At 30.5% G+C, this 26,746-nt stretch overlaps 3 protein-coding genes across 4 annotated transcripts; all 3 read right to left on the reverse strand.

Annotated features, from left to right (window-relative positions):
* Positions 1 to 7,805: 7,805 nt before the first annotated feature.
* LOC149520217 (ethylene-responsive transcription factor ERF118-like) lies at positions 7,806 to 9,184 on the reverse strand. Its single transcript, XM_089756795.1, has one exon. It carries the CDS (start codon positions 9,182 to 9,184, stop codon positions 8,168 to 8,170), a length of 1,017 nt encoding a protein of 338 aa, XP_089612921.1. The 3' UTR covers positions 7,806 to 8,167.
* Positions 9,185 to 9,269: 85 nt separating this feature from the next.
* On the reverse strand, positions 9,270 to 10,774 carry LOC111318380 (uncharacterized). Of its 2 annotated transcripts, XM_022921215.2 has the most exons (4): positions 10,428 to 10,774; positions 10,191 to 10,326; positions 9,942 to 9,981; positions 9,722 to 9,841 (listed from the first exon to the last, which is right to left on the reverse strand). In XM_022921215.2, the coding sequence occupies exons 1-4, from the start codon at positions 10,437 to 10,439 to the stop codon at positions 9,733 to 9,735; spliced, it is 297 nt and encodes a 98-aa protein (XP_022776950.2). In that variant the 5' UTR covers positions 10,440 to 10,774; the 3' UTR covers positions 9,722 to 9,732. The 2 variants fall into 2 exon arrangements, with proteins under 2 accessions (XP_022776948.2, XP_022776950.2); XM_022921213.2 differs by lacking the exons at positions 10,191 to 10,326; positions 10,428 to 10,774 and adding an exon at positions 9,270 to 9,407 and having other exon boundaries at positions 9,562 to 9,841; positions 9,942 to 10,162.
* Positions 10,775 to 14,201: 3,427 nt separating this feature from the next.
* LOC111318381 (alpha-xylosidase 1-like) lies at positions 14,202 to 19,007 on the reverse strand. The gene is made up of 3 exons (XM_022921216.2): positions 18,740 to 19,007; positions 17,944 to 18,626; positions 14,202 to 16,317 (listed from the first exon to the last, which is right to left on the reverse strand). The coding sequence occupies exons 1-3, from the start codon at positions 18,973 to 18,975 to the stop codon at positions 14,435 to 14,437; spliced, it is 2,802 nt and encodes a 933-aa protein (XP_022776951.2). The 5' UTR covers positions 18,976 to 19,007; the 3' UTR covers positions 14,202 to 14,434.
* Positions 19,008 to 26,746: the final 7,739 nt, after the last annotated feature.

Genomic DNA, 26,746 nt, shown 5'->3' on the forward strand with positions numbered 1-26,746 from the left:
GAGAGATCATAAACCACTAAGTGAAACACGAGGAAAAACTGTGTCCTAGACAAAAATTATGGTTATCCTTATGTGACCCAAATTATTGTTCTTGACAGCCTAATTTGTCCAATTAAAGCTTGCCACATACTGCTTTATAGGCTGATAATAATCTTTCACACATAACAGACAAACTGGTGATTTCGATCATGGGGCTTCCTCCTCGTCGATCTACCAAAGTTTTTTTATTGCAAATTTTCAACTTGCATCCAATAAGAGAATGACACCTACTGAATATTGATGTCAGATCACTGTTTCATAAAAGACAAGATTATGACCACCGCTGAAATTGTGTCTCTGAACGTGTTTTTTATGATCAGACTGTGATTGCTGTTATAGTCGAAAAGCTTTCATCAAAATCTTGAAGACACTGATATTTTATTCCATGCACATGCTTGAAATGTTTAGGAATTCAAAGAATGAAGATGGTTTCAGTAACATAAAGAGAACATACTCACTAGATAACAGAATTGATTTTACTGCAATTAATGTGATCACACAGCTTCTAGAGCCAAAACAAATAATAATATCTATAGAAATGTGGTGGGGAAAATGATGACGCCCTAAAGGGTTTTGTTTATGAGGCCTAATACTACAAACAAGAAATAGACATCACATTGTTTAAGCATTTTCTCAATGTCCTTTCAAGAATCGATGCCTCTAATATAATTTTTAGCAAAAGTTTGATCCGATAGATGTTTTAGCATTGCAACGTGGAAGATATGGCCAGAAGCAGCTTATTTTTAGCAATTGTGTGTTAATCAATATTGTCTACTTTTACATGGAAGCCCTTGCATTGTTACACACATATATGTACAAAGGCTGGCAGCTGAAATAAAATTAAATCACAGATAGTTAGGCATGCTTCATTCTTCCTTGTTTCACTTTTGTTGCCTAGTTAGTTTAGGAACTAATTTTGTTGATTTCTACATATGATATGTATTAAATAATTAAGGGTCTATTTTCTTAAATTAACATTTTTAACTATCTTTAGTCCACATCTATAATCATTTGTTAACCGGAGTTATAATAATAACGTGATTTTTTTACTTCTTGTTTTCAAAATTAATTTTAATTAAAATTAATGGATTCAAACTCTAATGTATAATAAGTTAATTAATATGAGATAAAAAAATAAAACAAATTTCCTACACATAAATTATACATATATATATAATTTCTTTCAATTTAATTCTTATGTTGTCAAATATTTTTTATGAAATTTTAACACACATATATGATGATTCCGATGTACTAAATGAAGACATCACTTTTAATACGTTCATACCATAAAAAACCTTATAATAAATGTCTTTAAAACAAAGAAAAGCAAGCAAAACCATTTCGCTCAAGGAGTCAAAAGGGATGGAATTAGGCTAAAAGGGGGCCACAATACCTAGAGCAACAAGTTTTATAAGTGACTGGAGATGGAAATTAAATAATGTTTTGAATGCACAGAAACAAGGGAAATATGGTACTTTGAACATCAAAGAAAACGACAACCAGAAAAAAAGTATACTCTTTCTCACTGGTGAGGCAAATGCACTTCATAATATTGTAAAAGACACACATCAAATTAAGCCATTCCTTATTTATTCCAATTTGGAAGATGATTTGAATTTGTCAAGTGTTAAATTTATCCTTTGAAGAAGGAACAAATAATTTCTGTATTTCTTAGAACAACATACTAAGCACAAAGCCACAAGCCAACTTAAAACTTTCTTGAGAATTTACTAAAAAAAAATCTTAAGAAAAATAAAAAGGGATTAGCACAACCTTGCTTTTTGACCAAGAGATACATTGCATTGGATACTGGTAGAGTCGCTGTCTCATTAATCTATTATATCTTACTTTCAAACGTTCATTTTGCATGTAAAAGTCCATATCTTTTAGCTCATAAAGCAAGGTTCATTCCAAACCTACTTTGGTTAGAAATACTCTGTTAATTGTAAAGTTTTAATTTAATTAAAAACGTAATTATGTGCATTAATTAACCTCCCGCTCGAGATCAAATGAAAAATATAATAATTAATATCTTAAGTAATAGTTAGATACCAATATGATTTGTTGAAAATGAATATGATTAATTAATCATAAAATATAAATTTTAATTTAATTATTCCATGTAATCATTTAATTCATATCTCTATCTCCAGATTGTGACATTTTTTATATTAAAAAAAATATAACTAATCATAAATCATAAGCCTCCTTTGTTGCTTCTCAATCGACGAATATATATTATCTTTTATTATTAGGTCACTCCTCTCTCTTTATAATCAATTCTCTGTCTTCCATCGCAAAGACCAGCATTAGTAAAATTAATAATACATCAATAATGTGTATCAATTAACTTAACGATTTTAGTTAGTTTTTTTTACACTTTAAATCCTATAGAAAAGAAAACTTCACTCCTTCTCGAAAGAATCCGCTTGCAAATTCCTTAATAAGAAGGTGGATAAATCATTTGGATTAAGTCTCATAATTTTTTTTATAATTAATTTTCTTTTAAGTAATTATATCAGTTTCTTGATTGATTATCAAATTTATAATTTCACTTTAGATTATCATGCTAATTAGGCGGCTAATTCCTATGAAAGTGAAGTGTGAAGGGAGTCGTAACCTTTGACATTTCTATAGAAATTTTTAAGCGCTATTCTCCAAATAATTTTTCCAAGTAAAGAAGAAAAGGATTCCCATCTCTAATGTTAATTAAGCAAAAAATAAAGACTATTAATTAAAAAAATTTATATTTGATGTACTATCAATATATAGATATTATCATTAATGACACTTCGTAAAAACTTAATTTTAAATATATTTGCTTTATAATATTTTAAAATTAATTATTTTCATGAAGCATCATTATGTGGTTCATTGTTTGTATATAGCATTTATATATTGATAACGTACTAAATATAAACTCTAAAAAAATTTGTTAGATTAAGTTACAAGGCGTGCAAGGATTAGTTTAGACTTTAAATCCTAATTGATAGAAACTTTGAAAATGTAAGCAAAGGTGCTGTTCAAGCTCTAATTAAGATCATTGACTTAATTTGCATATATTTTCAGATTACTATATACTATTCTTAAATATTCCTTGGTATACTTGCTTACTGATCTTCTATGACAATGAAGTTTAATTTTAATTAAATATATATGACCCTTTCCTTTGGCAGCATTAGATTTCAACGTTCAACAAATTATTAACGTTGTCAAGTTTATAATTTCTTTTTATGATGTGATAAGATATTTTCAAACTTTATCCAAACCTAATTTGTTTTTTTAGATAATGTGAAGGGTACAATATCCTAAATTGATCTTGTTTCTAATTTTCAATTCATCACTTGTTTTTTTCTGAGAAAGAATTTTATGCATTGCAAGAATTAAACCCAAATAAAAAATGTTATAAATTTAGATTTGTCAACGGACCACCTTAATGAATTCGAATTTGGTTTTTAAGCTCGAACTCATCCAGATTAACTTAACAAAAATTTTTATTTAATTTTTACTATAAAATATATTTAAAATATTAATATATTAATATAATATTTTTATTTTTTCGAATTTCTTAGACCCGGCTTGGACCATGGCCACCTCTGATCATAAGGTATGGATGGCAAAAAGCATCCATAATTAATTTCAAGATTGATGCAAACTTGACATTTTTAACTGAAAAAAGAGACGAAGTATGTTAAAAAGCTGATATGATTCTTTATGTTTATTCGAGAAAAAAGCTAGTAATGCAAGGAAGGTTTGCAGTATTTTTTTTTTTTTTTAAAGGAGAGTAATACCTTATTACATAAACAAAAAATATGATTTGTTCGAACCTAATCTTTAATATCTTCTTTAAAGCTTCTTTGTAAATCAGAGCCTGCGATATTCTTTTCTTTTGCCACCAAGGTTAGGCATGAAGGGCTTTTCAAGAGCAAAAATTTTCAAAGTTTCAAACTCTGACCATGTACACAATTCCTCACGTGGATATAAGATAGCCTAGTATTCTTATCCTTGAAAATGCCATGGATTGGGATGGGATTTTTTTCTTTTTGTTAGGAATATATGTTATATCAGGAAAGCCCACATTTCTACACTCTAGTTCAGTTCTAAATACATGCCAATAATGTAAAGTGTCCTGCTTGCTTTACTATTTAAAGCTCTAACAGGACCAGACGGCAATTAACGTTTGCAAAGTTGCAATTTCACACTGAGATTTTTCTTTGAAATAATCCAACTTTTGTTATTGAAGGACCAAATTAAAGAGGACCAACCAGACATGAATGAACCTTCCCCAAAACTTCACTTTTCAATAAATACTCTTTCCTTTCGATTTTTTTTTTCCTTTACATCTAGAAAGGGTAGGCTTGTGGCCTAATGAATTTGATTAATTTTGTTGTTGATTTTTGCGTGGAGGTTTCTCCTTTGTGCTTTTCACATGCTGCATTGAAATGGATGTGTAATATATACAGACTAATACAGTCACTTCAAGTCAATTCTACAAGTTACTTCGGTTTTGCATAGAATTTGATCAGATTAAAAGAACCCAGACTTTCCAATGGTAGATACGTTGATGAAATAATAATAAATTAAGCTTCCCTACCAACACAGGCGTTTATTGATTCTATTTTTTTTTCTTTTGGTCAATGATAAGGTTGGCTGGAGTAAGACAAAAAAAATTTGTTGTCATCATTAAATATCTTAATTTGTTCCTGCTCTCCATCAGATTTAAGACTTCTTAATTATTTAAGGGTAAGGAGGCCTGTAGATGTTAATTAAGAATTATTTAATTACTATTTTAAGAAAAAATTTTATATCTTTTTACAAAAAAAAATATATAACTAATTTAAATTTGCAACCTCTCAATATTAATTCTAATGTCATGTCAACTAATATTCACTTAAATAATTCTTAATTAATGACTATTAGACACCCATTTAACTGGAATAGTATTCATCATCATCAATATTATTATAAACTCGATTCCATTGAATTTTAATTTTAAATTTCTTGATTGGCATTCATTTACCCTCAAGAATTAGAATATAATTGCTGTAAAAATTGTCAAAAAAAAAAAAATGTTAAAATCATTGATGTTCCTGAGCTTGGGTCTGAAATACGGTTGTTTCCAAAAAAATAATCCACAGGTAAGAGAAACTAGAAAGAAGAGGATGAATACATATTTTCTTTTTCACAAATCTTTATTTCGTACACAATATTATCATAGATTTGTTCATTGCATGGATTTTTGCTATTGCTAGGTAAGGTTAGCAATTTGACCCAAGATCCAAATGTTAGGATTGTGCCTTGAATTTTTATTTTTTTTTTTGGTTAAAAAAATTTAGGCCTAGGAAAAATCATTTTATTTTAAAATATATCTTATTTTTTCATCGAAGATTTACATTAAACTTATAAATCATTCATAAAAAAAATTATTAATAAAAATAGAACTTATACTTTATAAACCACATATTTAATCTTTATTAACTCAATCAACTTCTTTTGTCACTTTGACCCATGGTGGGGCCGCGACATATTGCAAAATTAATTAATACAGGAATAACAAGCACCTAACTAGAATTTAAAAAAAAAACAAACAAACAAACAAATAGATAAAAACTTCCTTGAATAATCTATAAAAATGGAGAATCAAGAAATCCCTGCTTGGGCTCTCCTTCTCTAATCAGACCTAATCATAGGCTTTTGGGCCTTTCAATTGTTTGCTCATTCACTAAGTGGCCCATGCTTCCGCTTCTCCACATGATACCAAAGGAGGTGGGAAAACGGATTGCTTGGGTTTCATCTTTGTTTTACTTTTGTCTTTTTGGGTTGCTCCTAGGGATTAAAGCAACAAAATATCTTCCCCTATTATTAATTATTATTATTATTTACATTAAAAAGCCTATTTCCCAAACCTACCAGCAGAAACGACTGAGTTATAAATTCGAACGAGAAGGGATCTGTTATCTTTTAGTAATATATAATAATGATGGTGGCCACCTCGTATAGCCAGGCAAAAATGGACCTCTGTCTCAGTTCTTCATTCAGCACACTTAAAAAACCCATGTGGCATTGCTTACAAGCTACTCAAGCAAATATCTTTGCAACTAATATGATTATCAGCTAATTAACAGATATAATCAACAATCACTGTAGCCATCAACTCAGTTTAATTTTCCAGTAAATACTTAATCCCATTAACCTAACTTTTAAGTCTTATATCACTCTTTTCATGTATTATTATTATTATTATGTTATTTGTTGAATGATTTATTGAGTGATTTCATTGATTTTTTTTTCTTTTTCGAAATTCTTACGATCTGTTAGGGCATTTACTTAAAAACCATTATAATTGAATTTAAGGTTGAATTGTACTCTTATCATATGGATCTCTAGCCCAAAACAAAAGTTCACTTAACATAAACCAACAAAACTTTTTGACTTCTGCAAATAAAGTGGGACGAATGAGAAAAAAAAAAAAAAAAAAACACATATTCAACTTGACCAAGACAAAATATGGAATCCCATTTTTTGGTTGGCTTGACATATTTGCACCGGTCCCCATTAAAAGATGCTCTGAAGAACGTCATACAGTAAAACCATTAGATCAAAATCTAATTCAAATATAGTTTTAAAGAAAAAAAAAAGGAATAAATAATTAAATGGTGAAAAGGCAAAATACATATACTTTCAACCAATAAAATGAAAGTCAGCCCAAACAGTGTTACTCAAATTAATTAATTAATCTTAATGATGCCATACCTCATTAGCTGACCAAATTTGAAAACTATTTAATGCATAGTTTAGATTCAAGTATTTTAGTAGAGTATTAATATTTTTAAATCTAATAATATTATTAAATTTCTCAAATCACAAATATAAAAAAATAAATAAATTAGAGAAAAGAAAATTCAATGTATGATTGTTTTAGTTGTTAGAAATTTGAGACCATGACCATTGACTTAAAAAATGGAGCAATTTGCGCAAGACCAATTCACCTTCGTCTGCCCAAGTGGGATCCTCTGTTCATTTTCTGCAAACCCACGGGGGACGGCGATCTGGCAAAATCAAATCACTTCCACGAAATAATTAACCCCCTCCCCCCCCAACCCACGTCCAAACTATTAATAAGATCAAACATGTTCACGTTCCAATCACACTCTGGTCTAAGCGGAAACATCTGCAACAAATATAGTCCAAAAAAAGAATTATTTTTTATTTTTATATACTGGCAATGTACTTAAAAATCATCATTTGTAAACTATTTGTGCAGAAATCATACTGAAATTGAAGATTTGCAAGATTTGTCCTTTTTTGGCTTCTGAGTTCCAATTGATCCAATTAAGTGATGGAAAGTGGCATATCTTCTGGTGGAAAAAAAGTGAATGTTGAATAGAACTTTAGACATTACGCTCTGCTGCAACTGGTCTAAAGAATTAGTCCGACTTTGCTACTTTTAACTCCAACTTTAGCAGAAAATTGGCAGCAAGAAATAGAGAATGAAATCCAGCCGTTCCCTTAGAATCAAAGCATTAGTTACATGTAATTTTCAATTCCAACTAGAAGATCCCACCACCCACCTTTTTTTTTTCCCCTTAAAAAATAATGGACCTGATAATCTATACCACTAGTCTTTAGATTTATAAAGAGCCCAGATTCATTGAACCGCTATGACCAAATCAAATTATAATATTACTACCAAACACCTAGGAAAAAATAATCGCATGCTTCATCTAAGTAGAGCACAAAAGTAAAGCAAACTAAGATGCAAATTATATCAAATAGAAACTTTATTCCAAATATAATATCTTAAACATGTGAGGATGAGCGATAAAGATCAAAATTGATCAACAGATCAAGCAGTTTTCTCAGATAGCTAAATCCCTTGGACGGCTCAGAAGCACAAGAAAAAAACCAAAGGATTTTTCACCCCTCAAGAGGAGGAGGCTCATTCCTCTTTAATTCAGAAAACATGTAAATTAACTCACTCACAAAAAAGCAGTTCCCAATTATCTCATCTTGGAGAGTCCCTGAGATCTCTGATACCCTCAAACATTAATTAAAAACTTAAATATACTCCCAACTACTAAGATTATACCATTGAATTAATACTACTAATGCCTAACTGCAAAACTTATGGGCATACAATGTTGAGGGGGGGTTCTTCGCCAAAAAGAAAATCATCAGTGCTGAAATCACAATCAGGGAGCTCACTAGGTTCATCAGCTTCGATCCCACAAATACTGAGGTCTTCAATGCTGCAATAATCCTGCAACGTCATGCCAAAACCATTGACAAACAGATAATCAGCAGGCTCTGCATCTAAGTTAAGCTCTTGTCCAACTGAACCAGACAGTAATGGATCATCAATGAAACAGAAATCCGGTATCTGTAAATTGGCAAAGTTTGCATCAAACTCTACTTTGTTTGCACCCCCACAATCATCATTGTTATTTGAGGCTGAAACAGATTCAGAAGTATCCAATTCGAGCACTGATAATGGCGAAGTATGTGATAAAAGGCTCTCAGACTCTTCAGAAGTAGCAGGAACAGAGCTACTGTTGAGAGATGGAGCAGCTGAACATGAAGCATCATTGCTTTTATCAGAGGAAGCAGAAGCAGCAGCAGCAGCAGCCAAAGCCTCAAATTCGAGCTTTTTAGCATCATAAGCCTTAGCTGCATCTTCAAGGGTGTCGTACGTTCCCAACCAAATCCTGTTTTTCTTCAGTGGGTGCCTGATCTCTGCAGCCCATTTGCCCCACTTCCTTTGACGAACACCAACAGGTTTTTTGGTTTTAGCCACTAGAGATTTGTCATCAAGGATTTTACTCAAAGCCCTTTTCCTGCTAATAGGGGTTTTAGAGTTACTGTCTTGAGATGATGTCTCAAATTCAAGAGGTTTTGACCGAGAAGCCAAACCTAAAACAGGAAGTTTAATGTCATGAAAAACACGTTTTCCCCTTGGGGCGTTCCTAGCAATAGCTCTCTCTGATTCATCTTCACTTGAAGATGAATCGGTGGCATAAGGATCATGAAAGATAACACGAACTTTTCTTATCATTTGGGTTTCTTCTTCACCAACGATTGATTGGATTTTCTTGGACTTTTTGCAGGATTTATTTAGATTCATGGTTTGTTTTCGAGATGACATTTTTGGCAGCAAAAACTGGTAACAACTCACTTAAAACCCCCCTCAAAATACCCGGAAAATTGCGGACAACTATGAAAACAAAATCAAGGGCAAAAAGAGTAAACAAAATCTGAGACTATCAAACCGGTTTTATCAAGTATGAGCCCCTCTGAGAAACAAGAAAAGATAGAAGAATCGTTGTTTTATGTGAAAACCCCCAAAACACTTTACTCCAGAACAAGTCCTGCAAATAAAACAAAAAACAAGATCTATATCAAAACACTGATAACACCCAAAAATAATCACAAAAACACCAGATTCAGATAAAAAAACAGAAATGAAAAAAGAACTGAAACATGGGTTTTTAATCAAAAGGCAGGGTTTATTCGTTGACAAACCTTTTTGGTATCAAACGCATCGAAGCTGTCGGGAACACGAGATTCAGTCTCTGCCAGTAGAAGCAGAGGATCATGCAATAGTAAGAAGAAACAATTGTTGTTGAGGATAAAAGCCAGAGCTGCAACTGAGCCCCAATCAAAACCAGATCAAACTCAGCCGTCATAAATCCACTAATCAGCCTCCCTTAGCTCTTCGAAAGCGCAACAAAAGATATCACCAGAGAGAAACCACAACAACAGTACCAGCCTATCACTAAAGCCCCAGCTTCGCCTTTTTTCCCTATCAAGAGAAACCGAAACCGAAACCAAAATATCGTCTTAGCTAGTGCTACATATAGCAGGAGAATAATAAAAGAAAAAGACAGAGAAAAGGAGCTTACAAATCTATGGCTCTGATTTTTCCCTCTCCAACTGCATAACCTGACAAAAATCAGCTAAGATAGTTATTGTCGCTTCCCTTTGAACAGTCATATAGACTACAGGTAGAGACCAGAGTGAAAAAAAATGACCGACTAGCGATGAACATGGACACAAATGTCTATGGAAGAAACGTCATAAAAAATTCATTAAAAAATGTCTCCATTTCCCTAAAAAAAATCTAGAAAAAATAATATTAGTAGTTACAATACCTTTTACCTTTTGTGGGTTTGGACTGACTCTGGATTTTCTTCTTTTTATTCTATCCTTGACGTCTCTTTCTCGTTTCTTCGGCTCTGTTCTCTTCTTTCCCCAACGCCATTCGCCTTTTCCCAAGCAGTCAAAAACCTGCATTAAAGAGAATTTTATATTTATCACATATATTTATTGATTTATGGTAAATAAAATAAAAAAGGAAAATGAGCTGTCATGCGCATCCATTGTGTTACCGATCTTATCATGTCATGCGTATCATGTTTCCCAGCCTCAATTTCTTTTATTTGCGCGAGGTTTTTCAACAACACATTCCACTCGCGATTGTGTCCACGCTCGAATCGTTCATAACCTTAACTTTGGAGCCATGAGATCGGCCTCTTTGGTGGCGTGTTCGTTGCACGTGTGAGGTGAGGGATTGGGGATGGAGTGTCTGACGTCCGCAGCTTTTGATTGGTAAATGAAGCGCCGCGAGTCGGCAACGAATGGGTAAGGGTTTTCTTGGCATGTATCGATGAATTCTCGTAATATATGGGGCCTAGGACTCTTATAAATTACAATGTTGCCACTGATGAAGTGACGAGTATTTCTTTTCTCCCACAATTTTACCTTCTTAGGATTCCTTGGCATTCCTTTTTCACTTTTCTTGTTAGATTTTTAGAGAAAATCTCGGTTTTTTCAATTAATGATAAAATAAAAGAATTCAAAAACAATCAGATCAAATTTAAAATTTTCTTTTCTTAATTATCAGAATTTTTAGTAATTATTTTGGGTAGAAGAGATTTATTTCTATAATCATTAAAAATATTGCTTGCGCTTTCACTTTATTTTCATTTTTGTACTTAATGTTTTAAATAAAATAATATTGTATTATTTTACAGAAAAAAAAGGAAAAAAAAGTTTTTGACTTGCAATTAGCCCTTTGATTGGGAAAAAGACACGTGAACAAATAGAACCTGTTGCAATTTAGAAACTTCAAAAGCAAGGTAGCTTAATAATTCTTTTTTTTTTGCTTTTGATAACTTTGTTTTGTTGTTATGATTTATTAATAAAATATCAAATTTTTAACTTCAATAATTAAATTTTAAATTTTAAAAATTTTATTTGAAAAATGCTAATTGAATGAAACAAATAGTAATTTTTTTATTCAAAGAATCTTATCTTTAAAAAATTAATATTTTGTAAATAAAATCTAAAAGTTATAACTATTTAATCTGTTTATTGAAAGATGGCATTATAACACATATTATTAAAATTTTATATTTAATAAATTATCAGTAAATTATATAATAATAATTTTAAATAATTTTAAATTTTTAAAAATTAAATATAATTAACTTTAAAAATATATTTGAAATTAAATTTTTTAATGAAATATTAATATATAGTTAACTACTAATGAATAATATTTATACAAATGATAATATATTAAATATAAATTATTATATTTATTTCTTTACTTTCGACAATTAAATGTCAAAAAGTTAAATGAAAGCTACCCTATCCGTTTTTTCTGTTTACATTAACGGCATCGTAAATGGAGTATAATATAAGAAATTGCATATATAACGCCATGTCGTGGAAATCCGACACCCAATATTTAAGACAACCAACGCCCATATTTTACAATAACTATGCATTCATATTCGAATGGGCTAATGCTATTAATTACTCATAAATTATATAAAATTATTTATTACGTTATTTAAACTTTTAAAATATTTAATATGATATTTAAATTATAATTTATAAATTTATTAACTAATATAATATTTAAATGATTGATTATTTGTCATGTATCTTAATTTAAAATTAAACATATTAAAAAATAAATATTATATTAATTAATATAATCAATAATTTAAATTCCTATAAAATAACATTTGAATATTTTTGGTTTTTTTCATTTCAAATTTTATTTATCCACTTTCAAATGTTACTTTTTCAACACAAATACAAATTACATGATTTCAAACCTTTATATTTTGTAAAAGATACTTAAAACCCTTTAGAAAACATATTTTTATAAGATATGCAAAAGCTAACTTATACTTTATTTTATGGGTGTAGAAAAAAAAAAAAAAAAAGTAGGGTCATATTTTCATCATATATACATTATATTAAAGAAAATTTTCTATGCTAAATCCAAAAGTTCTAAGTTTATAAAATTATAGATTTATTATCTCGTTATTTCTTTAAAAAGTTAATACAATGATAATGAGATATTATTTTAAGTTTATGATGATCACACATGAATTTTAAAAGTTGGATTTAATTTTGTTCTTACTTTGTTATTTTTTTCAAAGAAGAAGATAAATGATTTGTTTAGGTATAAGAGTAAATATTTCTTTATTAAATTAAATGTATTAAAAAAATACAATCATAATTAAATAAATTTTAATATACATCAAAGAAACCAATAAGGTCATCAAATTAACCACCTATCAATCATCATCTAATTTTGAATAGAACTTGAATCTAAAGACTTAAAATTTTAAATATTTTATGCTTATTATTGAGATAAGATTTTATTAATAAATAAATAAATAAAAGTTAAAATTAATCTATGTAATAATATATTTAAAATATTTCACATGTTAAATTTTAATTGAAAATTTTTATTAGAGGTCAAATTGTATAATATAATATCAATATAAGATTGTTAATATTTGAAGAAAAATGTTTAATTTAAAAGTTTAAATATTTTATTCTTACTATTGAGACAAGATTTTATTAATAAATAAAAGTTAAAATTAATGTAATAATATATTTAAAATATGTCATACTTTACATTTTTATTGAATATTTTATTAGAGGACAAATTGTATAATATAATATAATATAAGATTATTAATATTTGAAGAAAAGTGTTAATTAACATATAATGATACTTTTTTAAAGGCATATTATTTTTTAAATAAATTAAAATTAAAATAGATTAAAATTTCTAAAAATAATGGGGCCTTAAATTACTGCAGCGGCTTCTAAAGAAATTACTGGTTATTACAATGCTGAGTTGTCAGCTGTTACGCAGCGGAACAAAATCAGAGGGCCACGTCATCATTCTCAGCATGACAGTAACGACCCTTCAATTCTAGAGAAAAGCGACGAATAAAAAAAAAAAAAAGTAGAAAAGAAAAACGAGAAAAAAACAAAGGAAGGAAACAAAAGTTACTGCAAACCGGGACTTTCCACGCAATTGCAGACAAAAAAGGGTCCTCCCTCCTTAATCCTCATCATCATCGACCAACCCCAACAAATGGCAGACACATGTCCCAAATCAACACGTGTCGACCGATGCTTTTGTGTAGGACCGAAAATAGGTGTTTTTGGCGGGAATGAATAGTGCCGTGGACTCCACGTCACCTCCTTTGGCGGGAAACCGACGCTACCTTTCACTATCGGTCCACTCATCTTCATTTGCGTAGCCCACCTGGCCTCTGCTCCAAAAACTAATTCCGCCTCCCGGCCTTTTGAGCTTTTGGTCAACTTGTCATGCATGCATCCATTAGGCATGCGATGCTCTCATCATCATCATCATCATCATCATCATCATTATCATAAACATAGATTTAATTTAATATAAACAGACTAGTGCAAGACTGAATGCGTGAGGAGGAGAGGGGTCACGTGACTTGTGATGACAAATATCCAATGGACATAAAGTGGACTTTCCTTTTTCTTGTTGTGCCAGTATTGGGCATGGGAAATGAGCAGTGGGGACGTTTTAGTTGGTGGCGATGCGGGACAAGATATCAGTGCTCTTTTCTTTTTTTTTTTTTTGGTAGGTATTGAATTTGGGTGGCGAAGCATGCATTCATTGGATTCACTGATGCTCGCTCGATGCAAACATGGCCACGTGCCTCGAGCCCTCGACTGCTCTGCTACACTCCAAAGCTCCCGCTCTTTCAATAAAAAATTCATTTCCCTAGTGCATGGTCGGCTGTGCTACAATAGTTATAACATATACCATACGTCCATACCAGTATAATACTATTAAGTCGAACTCATTTGAGACCCAAATTTTGCATTACTGCATTTTAAACCACAACATCGATTAACAGCCTCTAAGCATGCAATGAAGATTTAGACCTCACTTTGTTTTTGCTTGGTCGCATGGAAAAGGATGGGCACACATTAAGCTCATCGCCTCACCATGAAGAACCACAATTATGGAACAGCAAATCATCAACAATGAAAGGGAAAAAAATACCAAAAAGTACTTAAAAGTCTGAAGAAGAACTTAATGATCTTGTACCCCCATTTTCCAGGACATGACAAAGTTCTTTCCAACAGGTAACCTCAAACCTGTAACCTCTACCATCAAAGAGGTCTTCCTGTCTTGTCCATCATCAAGATCTTGCAGCTGCTTCTGTTCCGTTGAGCTCAATTCTACGCTGGAAGCACCGATGGCTACTGGAATTCCATTAATTTCAAGAGCAGATGTCTCTCTATTTCCACCCAGTCCCAACACAGTTACCTTCTCAATTATCCAACCTTTGTCTAAAGCAAACTTGCCATCCTGAACTTCTGACCAAACCTTCACAGTTCCTTTGTTCATTGTTGCATATAATTGGACATACGTTGAACAGTCATTTCCAAGTTTCATTTCTGGAAGCTCGTCATTGTCAAGATAAAGGTTTCCTTTGGCTTGTCCTTCACTAGTCCCAGCAGGAAAAGTCACTACAAGAGTGAATGGTGTCATTCTAGCTTCCTTTGAGATCATACCACCCTGCTGCATTGGTAGTATGATATTCTGGAACAAATGTACATTAACCTCAAGCAAAGGTGCATCGAGGGTAACGTACTGTCCCTTTGACACAATGGTTTCTGTCATATCAAAGACATTGTACCAAGAACCCGGAGGGAAGAGTGCTTTAACCTCAGTTTTCCCCTGCTCAAGCACTGGAGACACCATGAGACTGCTTCCTAGCAAGAATTGGGTGCTCAGCCCATAACACTCCTTGTAAGCAGGAAACGAGAAGAAAAGTGGCCTGGCTATTGGTGCTCCACTTATATGAGCCTCATATGTCAGCGTGTAGAGGTAAGGAAGAAGTTTATACCTCATCCCTAGAGCATTTTTAGCAGATTTGGTGACAGTCTCCCACTGATACAGCTCCTGTCTAGGAGAGTAGTAATTTGCATGATCCCTAGAGAAAGGGTAAAAAGCACCTACTTGGATCCAACGGTTACACAACTCTTCTGTTGGAGCAGGATAGAACCCACATATATCAGCACCAACCATTGGAACCCCAAATATACCAAAATTAAGCACAGTAGTTATTGAATACTTCAAATCTTCCCAAGTGCCCTTATTATCACCTGTCCAATGAGCAGCATATTTTCCTGAACCAACATATGTAGAGCGTGACAATATAAATGGCCGTTTGCCTTCAAGCCCTTGGAGGGCCTTGTGAGTAGCTATGGCTTGAGAAAAGCCATAAAGACTATGAGCATCATACTCTAAAACACCATTGTAGTGAACTGCGCTAGTGGCGATAGTTTTGTACCCTATTGGTACCTGCAAACCTGAAGCATTTATCTTGTATGGTGGATCATCCCATCTTGTCTTTGTTATGTTCTTGCAGTCCAAGCAACAGATCCAACCAGGTCCAGTGCCACTTGGACACTGCTTTCCTTTTGGAATTGTGCACTTCCCACTACAGAAATTTGAAGCTTCATTCATGTCAATCCAGAGCCCATCAACAGGGACAAGTGCATGAAATCGTCGAATTTCATCACCCCACCATGCAACAGTTTTAGGGTTGAGGAAGTCTGGAAAATTAACAGCCCCGGGCCACACCTGGGCCAAGTAGGGCTCACCCTCATACTTGATAAATACGTCATTGGCAATGGCTCTTTGGTATACACCATAACTAGAATTAACACCAATTCCAGGATCAATTATGACAATGTATTTCATGCCTATGCTATGTATTTTGTCGAGGAATGCCAGAAGCTTTGGACGGGGGTAGTTGACTGGGTTAAGGGTGAAGTCCTTATGGCCATCCATATGATCATCATCATTCCAGATCACATCAAGTGGGATCTTGGCCTTCTTGTAGTTCTCAACAACATCTTCAACTACAGAAAGGTTATGGTAACCCCATCGACATTGGTGAAACCCTGTTCATCAAATTTATACAAACAAAAAATATGAATATATTTTATTAATCTCAAGTCTCTACTGCTCATGTAAGATACTAAAAAAGAAATGCAAAAACGAAAAAAAGGAAGACCTTCAAGCACTCTCCTGCTAAATGAACAGAATTAGCATCAGTACAGCAAGAGAAGAAAATAATTGAGGAGTTAGTCAGATTAGCTCTAATGCTGATAGTCTTCACTTAACACAAGAAAAGGAAAATCTAATGACCAATTGTATTTGCTGTTCTATCCCTTCTTTACTTAGTTTCATTTTTCACAAAATGAGTATTGGGATGAAATTTTGCAGCAAAAGATTGTTATGGCATCAAAATCCAGGAAATTTCTAGCAACATCTAAATGACTCAACTGCAAGGATTTCCCCATAACTCAAGTAAATATTTTACCATTCTACCTATAAGCGATGACACGCAGCGGCAACTCCACATGCTAGTGCCTAAATACGAACAGATTAGTCAATTTGATCATGAGATATTTATCATTTGTAAGCTGTGTTATAGGAGATGCCCTAAAAATTTGTAAAAAACAAGCCTCAAAGTCACATGCGAGTCTACTATTTTTTTACAATTAGAATTCTATTATACATGGTGCCTTTGATGAGGAAAAAGGAGCAGAAAAACTAGTTTTTAACTTTGATCATATAACTACTGACACAAAAGGTGCTATAACATGAAGGGCAGCACAAATTATTTGGCTTTAGATACCCCACAGGATAAGGAGTCTAAACAGAGCTTTGGAACATGTGTGACAAATGCTTGAGGGTACATCCATCTAGGGTTAGCGTCAAGTTAGGGCCTACTAAGTAATTATTATAGCATTGTGATAAAGATGTGATAGTGGCCATCCAATTTCCACCTCATGTAGGGAAGATGATATTGAGCAGCGTACAGGTAAAGAGTGAGAAAGATAGTGCCTCCATGGGGGTTCCACAAGTTGCTTTTTACTGAATGGGTTAGCACTAGCAGGTCAAAGTTATTCCAATTCTAAAATAAAAAATCTAAAAGTAAAATAAAATAAGTACCGGGAACTTAATCATTGATTGTATCACTATAAAGACCTAAAACGCCAAAAGTCATTTTATCATTGATCAAAGCAAAAAGATTTCTTAGATCTAAAAGGTTGCTTCTGGAAAATTAATATACCAAGACATAGATAGATGGGGACTTTAAACAAGACAATAAAGCAAAGCAGATATGGGACCAATCCACCTACCCACATTAAAATGGGAACATAACATCTCCATCCTAATACATTAGACAAATAGCAGATATAATCATGGCTCCAGCTGATTAAGAGATCATATCAGCAATCTTACTCTTCACTATTCATCACACCAAGGTTTCTTATATAAATATTGACAGATTGCCTATTTTGATTCAAAATTATGCGGCATATGGTTTATTAATGCAACATCCACCATCAAAATTTAACCTTTAAGAATGAAGAATATAGTCATATCTGTAATATTTTATTAGTCAATTCCATTAGATTTAGCTTCAGAACTTTGCCTAATTAATCTTAGTAAAACATAAATGCAATGCCAGAAAACAGAAGAAAGAAAAAATAGAAGTGAGAAAATGGAAGGCATACCTAGAGACCAGTAAGGCATGGGAGCAGGCCTGCCGATAAGCGAGGTGTATTGATCAACAACGGCAAGGGGAGTGGGTCCAGCAAAGAAATAAAAGTCAAAAACACCACCAATAATCTTATACGTCAATGAATTCCCTCTGTAAAACACATCCATGCCATTGCTGTTCAACAAGAGAACAGCATGTGCAAACGGCTCACCACCCACATTCCTCAAGTCCATATAAACAGGGTGGGACCCATACAAATCAGTGTTCAGATTAATAGCCGACACATCGGTTGTGTACAATGTGTAAGGGTCATTGGGATACAGCTTGATTCCATGCGGTTGAGTGTTCTCTCCAAGTCCATACAGTGAAGCATCTTCAGGCAACTGAGTGGAAATCTCCAAGTACTGGTCTTTAAACACCATTTCTCCAAATGAGTCTGATCCACCTGAGCTGGAATTGAAAAGGGTCTGCCCATTTGATTTCCTTTTCACTGCAAAGCTAAAAGGGTCAACTGTGTAGCTGAATATGAGCTCGGACCCCGCAAGCTCTGAGACTGTTATAGGGTTCTTTCTTGATCTCCCAATCGTTTGTTTTGACACAGGTGGTTGGTCTCTTGGTAAAAGACTGTATGGGAGTTCCCATCTCCGCTTCTCTGCATCTGTTATGTGTACCCTCAAACGATCTTGAGTCTCATGCCTATAAAAGAAAAAGAACAAATTTTTATTAACAAACAGATGGTTTAACAGTGAGCTAACATTAACAGCAATCTACATGCAAAACAGGTAAAAATTAGCAGTGAATGTACTCACTTAACAAAGAATTGCAAGAGAGGAATATCAGGACCATAAATGTTGTTCTTTTGCTTGACCTGAAGGTGACCCAAAAAGCCACCATCAGGGGTCTCTTCAATGGAGATCAAACGGTAGCCTTTGCCAATCTTAGGGGGGGCAGACGAGGAAGACGAATGCCCTCCGGAGAAACATGATATTAAAACGAGAAGAACATAGAAGAAACTCGAAGAAAGTAATGAATTTGGAGAGAACATTGCTTACAAAGCAGAGAGCAGAGCAAGTGAGCGAGGAAAGCAAAGAGAGTTAAAAGGACTATATAAGACTGTTGAAGGAAAGTAGAGGTCATCGGATGTATGAGTGATGAGTGGGGTGATCTTCGACACGTGATGATGATGGTCTCTGAGCCAGAGGTCCATTGCTATTTGTTATCTTTATCCACAAACAGTGGTCCCACATGTATCAATGGCTTTGATTGTGGCGGTACGTTCGATTGATTGATTTATTAGTCATAGAATACCTTTGGTATTATCTCTCCTTTGCCGATATCGAATGGTACACCAGTAGTAACAACCACCCCAAAAGTAGCTTTGGCAACATTAGCATCTGTTATGGTAATTAGTATCAGCCAATAGAAAATTGATCACGGAAGATGAATCAGCTAGAATCCAATGCAATCCACAAATTGACGGAATCCTAGATTGTTCAGCTCAAATTCAGTTTTCCGAAATCTCTAAGTGACCAAATATTTAATTTTATATAAATATATAAAAATTAAAATTTTTTATAGAAAAAATTTGATATGAATAGCTTATATTTTTTTATATACGAATAAGGTTAAAAATCATCATGTTCTTTAATAAATGTATTTTGTTTATTTAAAATATTTTTATTTTACTATAATAATATTTTTTAATATTCAATAAGTAATTAGTTTTACTAAATTAATTACATTTATTACATTTTAAATATTCAATATATTTATCTTATATGAATAAATTACAATTAATTTGGTCAATAATACAGATAAAAAATTAAATAAAAAAGTAATTAATCATGAATATATAACCATATATTTTTATTATTTATGAAAAATTAAATGAAATTTAATATAGTAAATTAGGAAATAAAAATGAGTCATTTGATGAGTTGACAATATAATTAAATCAGAGAAGATTTTGTTTCATTTTAAACAAAAAAAAAAAAGCATCTTAGGCAATAATTCAGAATAAAATTTAATTACTTATAAATATATTTAATATTTTCTTATTACTTATGAAAAATTAAATGAAATTTAATGTAGTAAATTAGGAAATATTTAATGAGTTGACAATAATGATACAATTAAATTAGATAATTTTTTTTAAGATAATATATTCGGTAAGAATTCAAATTTTATAATTTTGAAAGAAAATTTGTATTAATTTCATGTCTTTTATTACTTATTACATTAAACGATTAATAATAATAAAATTTTAATACATTTATGATAATTTTTTTGTAGCAATATAAATACAAATGTTCTTTCAAAAAGAATATTAAGTAAATCGAATTTAATTATTCTCTAACTTTATTTTACTACAATTTTATCTCTATTATCTTATAAAAAATTTATTTTATAGTCTTGCTTGCTATTTTTTTGTAAGTTTATTGAGATCTTCCTCCTATATTTTTTTTCTTTGTGCAATTGTTAGGTTTTATTTATAGAATAGCAATTTTATCAAATATATATTTTAGTGTTTTTTTAATTTATAATTTAAAGGTGAATATTTGATATTATATACATATATATATTTTGAATAAGATGCTACTAAAATTTTTTTTTCGAGGTATTAATTAGTATAGGCTTAATGGATTTCGTTTATTTTAGGAGAATAATCAATAAAATTATGTTGATTTACAAAGTTTTACAATCAAATATAAAAAATGATTGATTAGTTTTGATGTTATAATGCTGGCACGCTATGCATTGATTAGGAACCAAATTATAAGGATTCTCAAATATTGTATTACAAACTAAATCAACCTAAAATGATATATTTGATTATGATATGACTAAATATCTATTGGTTTCAATTAAGAATGAAAAATTTATTTTATAAGTTCTTAGTGAATGAAGCTTTAGATAATGTAAGGGTTGTTAGTTTGTAATTTTTTAAAATCTTATAAAAAAAATGTAACAAATTATATTTTGTAAATTTTATCACTTTTTTCATTTAACAAGTCCTAAAATTTTAAAATTACTAAAACTAAAATTGAATTTTTTATATTAAATTTCCTATATTATTTTATATATTTTTTAAATAGATATTCTTAATTCAAATTTTTTAAAATAAATATTTTAAGATACCATATTGATATGCCATCAATTCATAATAAAAATACACACAATGTTGAAATAAAAATGCTAATGGTTTGGTTTTAATATAAGTTCAAACTCTTTCATAATATAAGATATATATATATATATATATATATTAATACAACTCCTTCATCAATTATAAGAAAGCATACATACAATTAAGTTATAAATTTAATATATTAATATTACAAAAAATTTCATACAATTAATATCAAAATTTATTTTCACATTGATTTTTTAAACATGTAACTTTATCTAATTAATTATTTATATATTCTCTTAAAATTAGGTGAATATATATGACATTAAATTTAAAATGGTAATTATATTTTAAATATTCAACACCAATTCACCACCTTAAAAGAAGTAAAGAGTTTTTAATTGTTATAAGCAAAATTGAAATTGTTAATTTGCATATACTTTTAAAGAAGCAAAATAGCAAACTATATTACTAATTAAAAAATGGAAGTGAAAAAAATAAAATTATTTTATACTTGTTAGTCATAGACTCCAAGGGCGTCAGATTGTGTGTTATTTTTTATTAAATTGTGTGTATTATTAGGTGTTGTTATAATTATTTTCTATTCATGCATTGGAGCTTTTCTGATGAGATTTTTTAGTTTTGTAATCATTCAGTTTTATGAATAAATTTATATTTTCGAGTCAGAAAAAAATCTATACAACATTTTTTTTTTTGTTTTGTACTTTTATAACTTTATTTTTAATAATCAAATCAAGATTATTTATTAAATTGTAAATAAAATGATGATAAAAAATTATTTATGGTGACTTAAGTTTTTTTATCAATCATTATCAATATTTTTATAATCATAAAAATAAAATTTAAAATGTTCTTTGTAATTATATTTAAATTTTAAATAATATTATATTACAAAAATTATCATAAGTACACTTATCCTGTATATAATAAAAATATAAAACTTTAAATGTTCAAATAAATAATATCTTATAATTAATTTTTTGAATTAAAAAATTGTAAATTTTTTTACCTTAAAATTTTTAAATATTTGATAGAAATCAAAACTTAACTTTTCAATGTTATAAAAAAAATTAATATGTTAAATATATAATCATGTATTTATTATGTTAATATAATCTTTCACTATTTTATTCAAATAAAATTTTTAAATTAATAATATTATATATAATAAATATTATAATCGTTTACTTATCCGTACATAACACGGTTTAAAATTAATTTTAATAGGAAGATCTGAGACTTGAACCATGATTCTTGGGCCTTCAGCTCCCAAGTTTCAGCAAGTGCATATTACTTTTAAGCTGGTTTTTTTCCCTTCCTGAAGTAAAAAAGCAAATGAACAGTACTTTACGCACAACCAGTTACCAGCTGTAAGCTGTGACAAAACTGTAGAAGCAAATCATGTTTGCATATAAAGAATTCCAAAGCTTGATAGTGTCTGATATTATAAGATCTCGTGAGCCCTCATTGAATAATGTCATTTTCTGTCCCCAAGAAAGTCCACATTTCTGTGCTATATAACTTGACTCGATTAAATTACTACCACTACTTTGTCTTCTGATGGCATATGTTTCAATTATTACGTGACAGAAACCAAATGGTGTTTGCATACATGAATTGCACCAATGGGCATTGGATGCTTGGCTTTTGGATCTCGCGCTTTCAGATCTTAGGCATTTTGCCTATAAATATATCACTAAACTTTTACTCTCATCATTTTGCTTCTTATATAAACTTTGAATTTTTATATATATATATATATATATTTATAAAAAAATATAAATATTAAAATTTAAAATTATTTTTTAAAAGTGGTCGTTAGAATAAAGTAAGTAATTTCAACTTTAAAAACAAAGTTTATCTGTTTTATTTTAGACTATTGAAATTTTTTTTTTCATTTTTCATTCGGCAATTAATTACGACTCTCTTCTAAAGAAGGGGTTTTAAATATTCATCTCCTATCTAAATTCTTAAAAAAAATTAAAAAAAAAATCATCAAATCAACAGATAAAAGAATTATAAATTTGTGGTAGCCAAAAGAGCCAGCCAACATATATAATAACGTGTGCGTTGTCACACGCAAAGTATTGAGAATGGAATCTCCATAACGGCGTCGTTTTTTCGATAATTTAATTAATAATGAAATACTGATGAGGTGGAATAATTTATGATTTGATGCATTGTTATTTGATTTAAGTTGATATTACAGTAGCTATGAAGAGTTATTCCCGGAAATGTTTAGCAAATTTTAATGCTAAATATCGGCAAGAATCAAGCATACCAGTATAAAAATATTAGCTTAATTAAAGCATGGTGTTGAAACGTGGTGACAAAAATCTTCTTTGGATTATATGCACAGTTTATTGTGCATTTTAATCAACGATATTGCTTGCTGATAAAGTTTATAGGCAGGATTTTTGGGAAATCAGTATGACAAAATGATTTTTTTTTATTACTAAATTTTTAATCAAAACCCAAAAAAAAAAAGGTACCATTCTATCATATAAGAGAAGTAAAATTATTATAATTTAATTTTTTTATTGATATTATATTATTATCTTATATACTGATGATAAAAAATTTAAGATTTACATAAAAAATTAAAATATATGTTATGTATTCAAAATATTTTTATGTATATTGACTTAATAATTTTTTATTTATATTTATATATAAATGCATCTAAAATGGCAACAGAGGTGAGGGTATAAAAGACAAATTCGTATTGACCATATAGCAAACTATTATAAGAGGTGGCCATTGACAAAATATTGGCAAGAGAGGTTGAGGCATGACCTTGCCTTATTTAGTAATTTCACGGTAGCCTGATTATTTCATCTGCCTCCTGAAAGGAGGCTAATCAACGACATATACTGTTGTTTTGTATTTAATTTCCAGGACATAGTGAATTGATCTATCAGTCCAGAATAAAGAATTTAGTAAATTGTTTCTTTTATTACGATGGATTTTTGTTAAGCTTTTTTTTTTTTTTTTGTTTTTTCAACAGAGCCATTATGAGGTATGGCCGGATGGAGACATGCCAAAGGCTTCTAACCTGAACTTAATACTTCCCTTTCTCATATGTTACATTTATAAATTCGCAATTGCTTCTCGAGGGAAAACTCTTTTTTCCATTAATTTTGACTAAAAAATATTTTTTTTATACATAAAAAGCTACTGCTTGATATAAGAAGAAAGATTGCAAGTGAATATTATTTTTTAAGAATAATTATATAAATTAATTAAATTAAATTTTGAATTTAAAATATTTTAAACTATTATTCCAATGACCAAAAAATACTTTAACCTCTCATTAAATCAAATAATTAAATGTATAATTATAATTATCTTTTAACTGTGTGAAAACTAGAAAACAAACGAACTAAACTATCTATTGGGATGTCGGTGACGTAACCCGGTTGTCTCAGTATCTAAAACAATTCATAGATTTTCATGGTTTCCTTTCAAATCTGCTTAGTTTAATTAGCTAGGCGTTATTTTGTCTTTGCCTCTCACCTTGATCACGCCATCTCTCCCTCTCCTTCTCTGTCGGCTGATAAATTGGCAAAACTCGTGACATTTTCGAGTCACACCTCTAACCACTGAAAATTTAACGTTATTTTGGCATTGATCCTTGCTGGTTGTTGCAGGGGAATGGGGGATGGACCAACATATATTTCAGACAAATCAGCCCAAGATTTGTTGGAAAGATATCAACCATCGGCCTCGAAGTGTGGCATCGTTTCAACAGCACCGAGGAAACCGATTGTGCAAAACCTGGGCTAGCTGACAAGAACTGGCCCGATTCTTCAAAATGGACCCGTAAAGCATTGTCCTGATTCATCATCTAGATCCGGCACCACTTGATCTTTATCTCCATCAAAAGGTTTCTCTAGTTGACAAAAATGGCACAGCTGAAGGCAATAGTGGGCCACGAGTTGGTTCCATTGCAACGCTCAGCATTTACTTTTCCCAACAATGACATTCAGTTTCTGGCCCCTTTTAGATCCGTCACTCTTTCATGTGCTCAAGCTCAACAAATATCACCAACACTACAATGGTCCCATTCTTGTGCAATTATTATATCGTACTCCGTTTGGGTATAACGGTTCATACATAACATTATAAATTTTTAAAATTAATTCGAATTCAAATAAAATTTTTGATTCAATTAAGTTCATCAATTTTTAAATTTAATTTTATATAATTTTTAATATATTTAAATAATTTATATAAAAATAATTATTTTACATTATAAAAATTAATAAAAATATATAATTCAATTTAATTTAATTTTTTTTAATTTTTTATAATTCAATTCAAATCCAAACTTAATATATATATTTAATATTTAAATATCATTTTGATAGAATAAAAAAATAATCTAAATTAAATTAAATATTATAATTTCAAACCAATTTTTTATTTTTAAAATTTTTTTTTTTCAATCCTAATTCACATAAAAAAGGCACGTGGGAATGACTTTTTTTAGCTCAAATCTTTTCTTGGGCTTTAGGTAGGGCTATTGCAAGCTTGAACTCATTTTTGGTGCAATGAAGATTTTTTTAATACGTGATTTTGATTTTGATTTTGGTGTAATAAAGTGGGCCAAAATAATTGTCTATTATTCTTTTTTTTGTCAAAATAATTTTATTTTGATTTTATTTTTAAAAATATAATATTAAATTAAAAATTTGTAAAAATCTTTCTTAAAATTTTTGAAATTCAAAGTTTACAAATCTTATTTTTTTTAATTTTATTATTTTATTAAAAGTAATGACCAAAGTTAAATTAATTTAACCAAAAAAAATTAAAAGACAATAATTTCAAGACAAAAGGAGTATAAAATATATATTTTTTCATCCGATAAATTCCATTCCAACTCTCTCTTGAATTCAGAAGAAGGATAAGGCTAGAAATAAAGACAAAGATATTTTTCAACTTTCAAGGCAGAGTTTGTCTTCCATTTTTTCTGCTTTTTCAGATGGGAAGAGCTTTCGCATACGAGCTAGAAGCTTTGATTTGGTTAAGCACTTGAACGGAGCAAGACAAAACTTGGTTAATGCAAGATTAGCAAAGTAATTACCGAAGCATATTCCTAGGAAACGATCACCTTTTACTTTGGAAAAGAGATGCCATCTTGAAGGAAAAGTAGTATTCTACGGTGAAAAACTTTAAAATCCTAGGAAGCTTAATGTTCCTGCTAAAAGATCATTTTTTTTACTTAAAAATAAACTCGAATCTAAAGCGGTTGAAATCTAAAAATATAAATTTAAAAATTTTGATCCGAACTCAAAAAGTATGATATAGTGATTGTATCTTTGAAAAAACCTACAAAAATAACTTGTTTAATTTCAATCCGAATCCGATTCAAATATAAAAAAAAAAAAAAAAAGTTGAAATTCAAAAACGTTGAAATTTAATTTAAAATGACCCAATTTAAAATGTTTTTGATCCGAACGCATCCTGTGCTGGCCGATTTCCTACTTTAACAATGTTGTTCTCTTTCAGGCCAGGAATAATTTTACGTATGGAAAAAAGCTTTTACAATATGTAGCAAAAGCAAAACATTCTAGTTCATGCTTTAATCTTTGGCAATCCTTGTCACGTCTAAGTTTTTACTCTCAACTTCAGAGTTCTTAACCCTTAAAAACATAAGTGAGAC

This window comes from Durio zibethinus, chromosome 2, assembly GCF_047325235.1.
Source record: "Durio zibethinus cultivar Kanyao isolate XHJ-2024 chromosome 2, ASM4732523v1, whole genome shotgun sequence".
Lineage (NCBI taxonomy): Eukaryota > Viridiplantae > Streptophyta > Magnoliopsida > Malvales > Malvaceae > Durio > Durio zibethinus.

Bases quoted from the DNA above. Each gene is read 5' to 3' on its own strand.
- LOC149520217 (XM_089756795.1), bottom strand. From the start codon at position 9,184: ATGTCATCTCGAAAACAAACCATGAATCTAAATAAATCCTGCAAAAAG.
- LOC111318380 (XM_022921215.2), bottom strand. The intron at 9,982-10,190 runs GTATTGTAACTA...GATTTTTGTCAG, and splicing joins AAACCCACAAAAGGTAAAAG to GTTATGCAGTTGGAGAGGGA. The intron at 9,842-9,941 runs GTAAGCTCCTTT...TTCTCTTGATAG, and splicing joins AAAATCAGAGCCATAGATTT to GGAAAAAAGGCGAAGCTGGG.
- LOC111318381 (XM_022921216.2), bottom strand. From the start codon at position 18,975: ATGTTCTCTCCAAATTCATTACTTTCTTCGAGTTTCTTCTATGTTCTT. The intron at 18,627-18,739 runs GTGAGTACATTC...TTTCTTTTATAG, and splicing joins CTCTTGCAATTCTTTGTTAA to GCATGAGACTCAAGATCGTT. The intron at 16,318-17,943 runs GTATGCCTTCCA...TTTGATGAACAG, and splicing joins CATGCCTTACTGGTCTCTAG to GGTTTCACCAATGTCGATGG.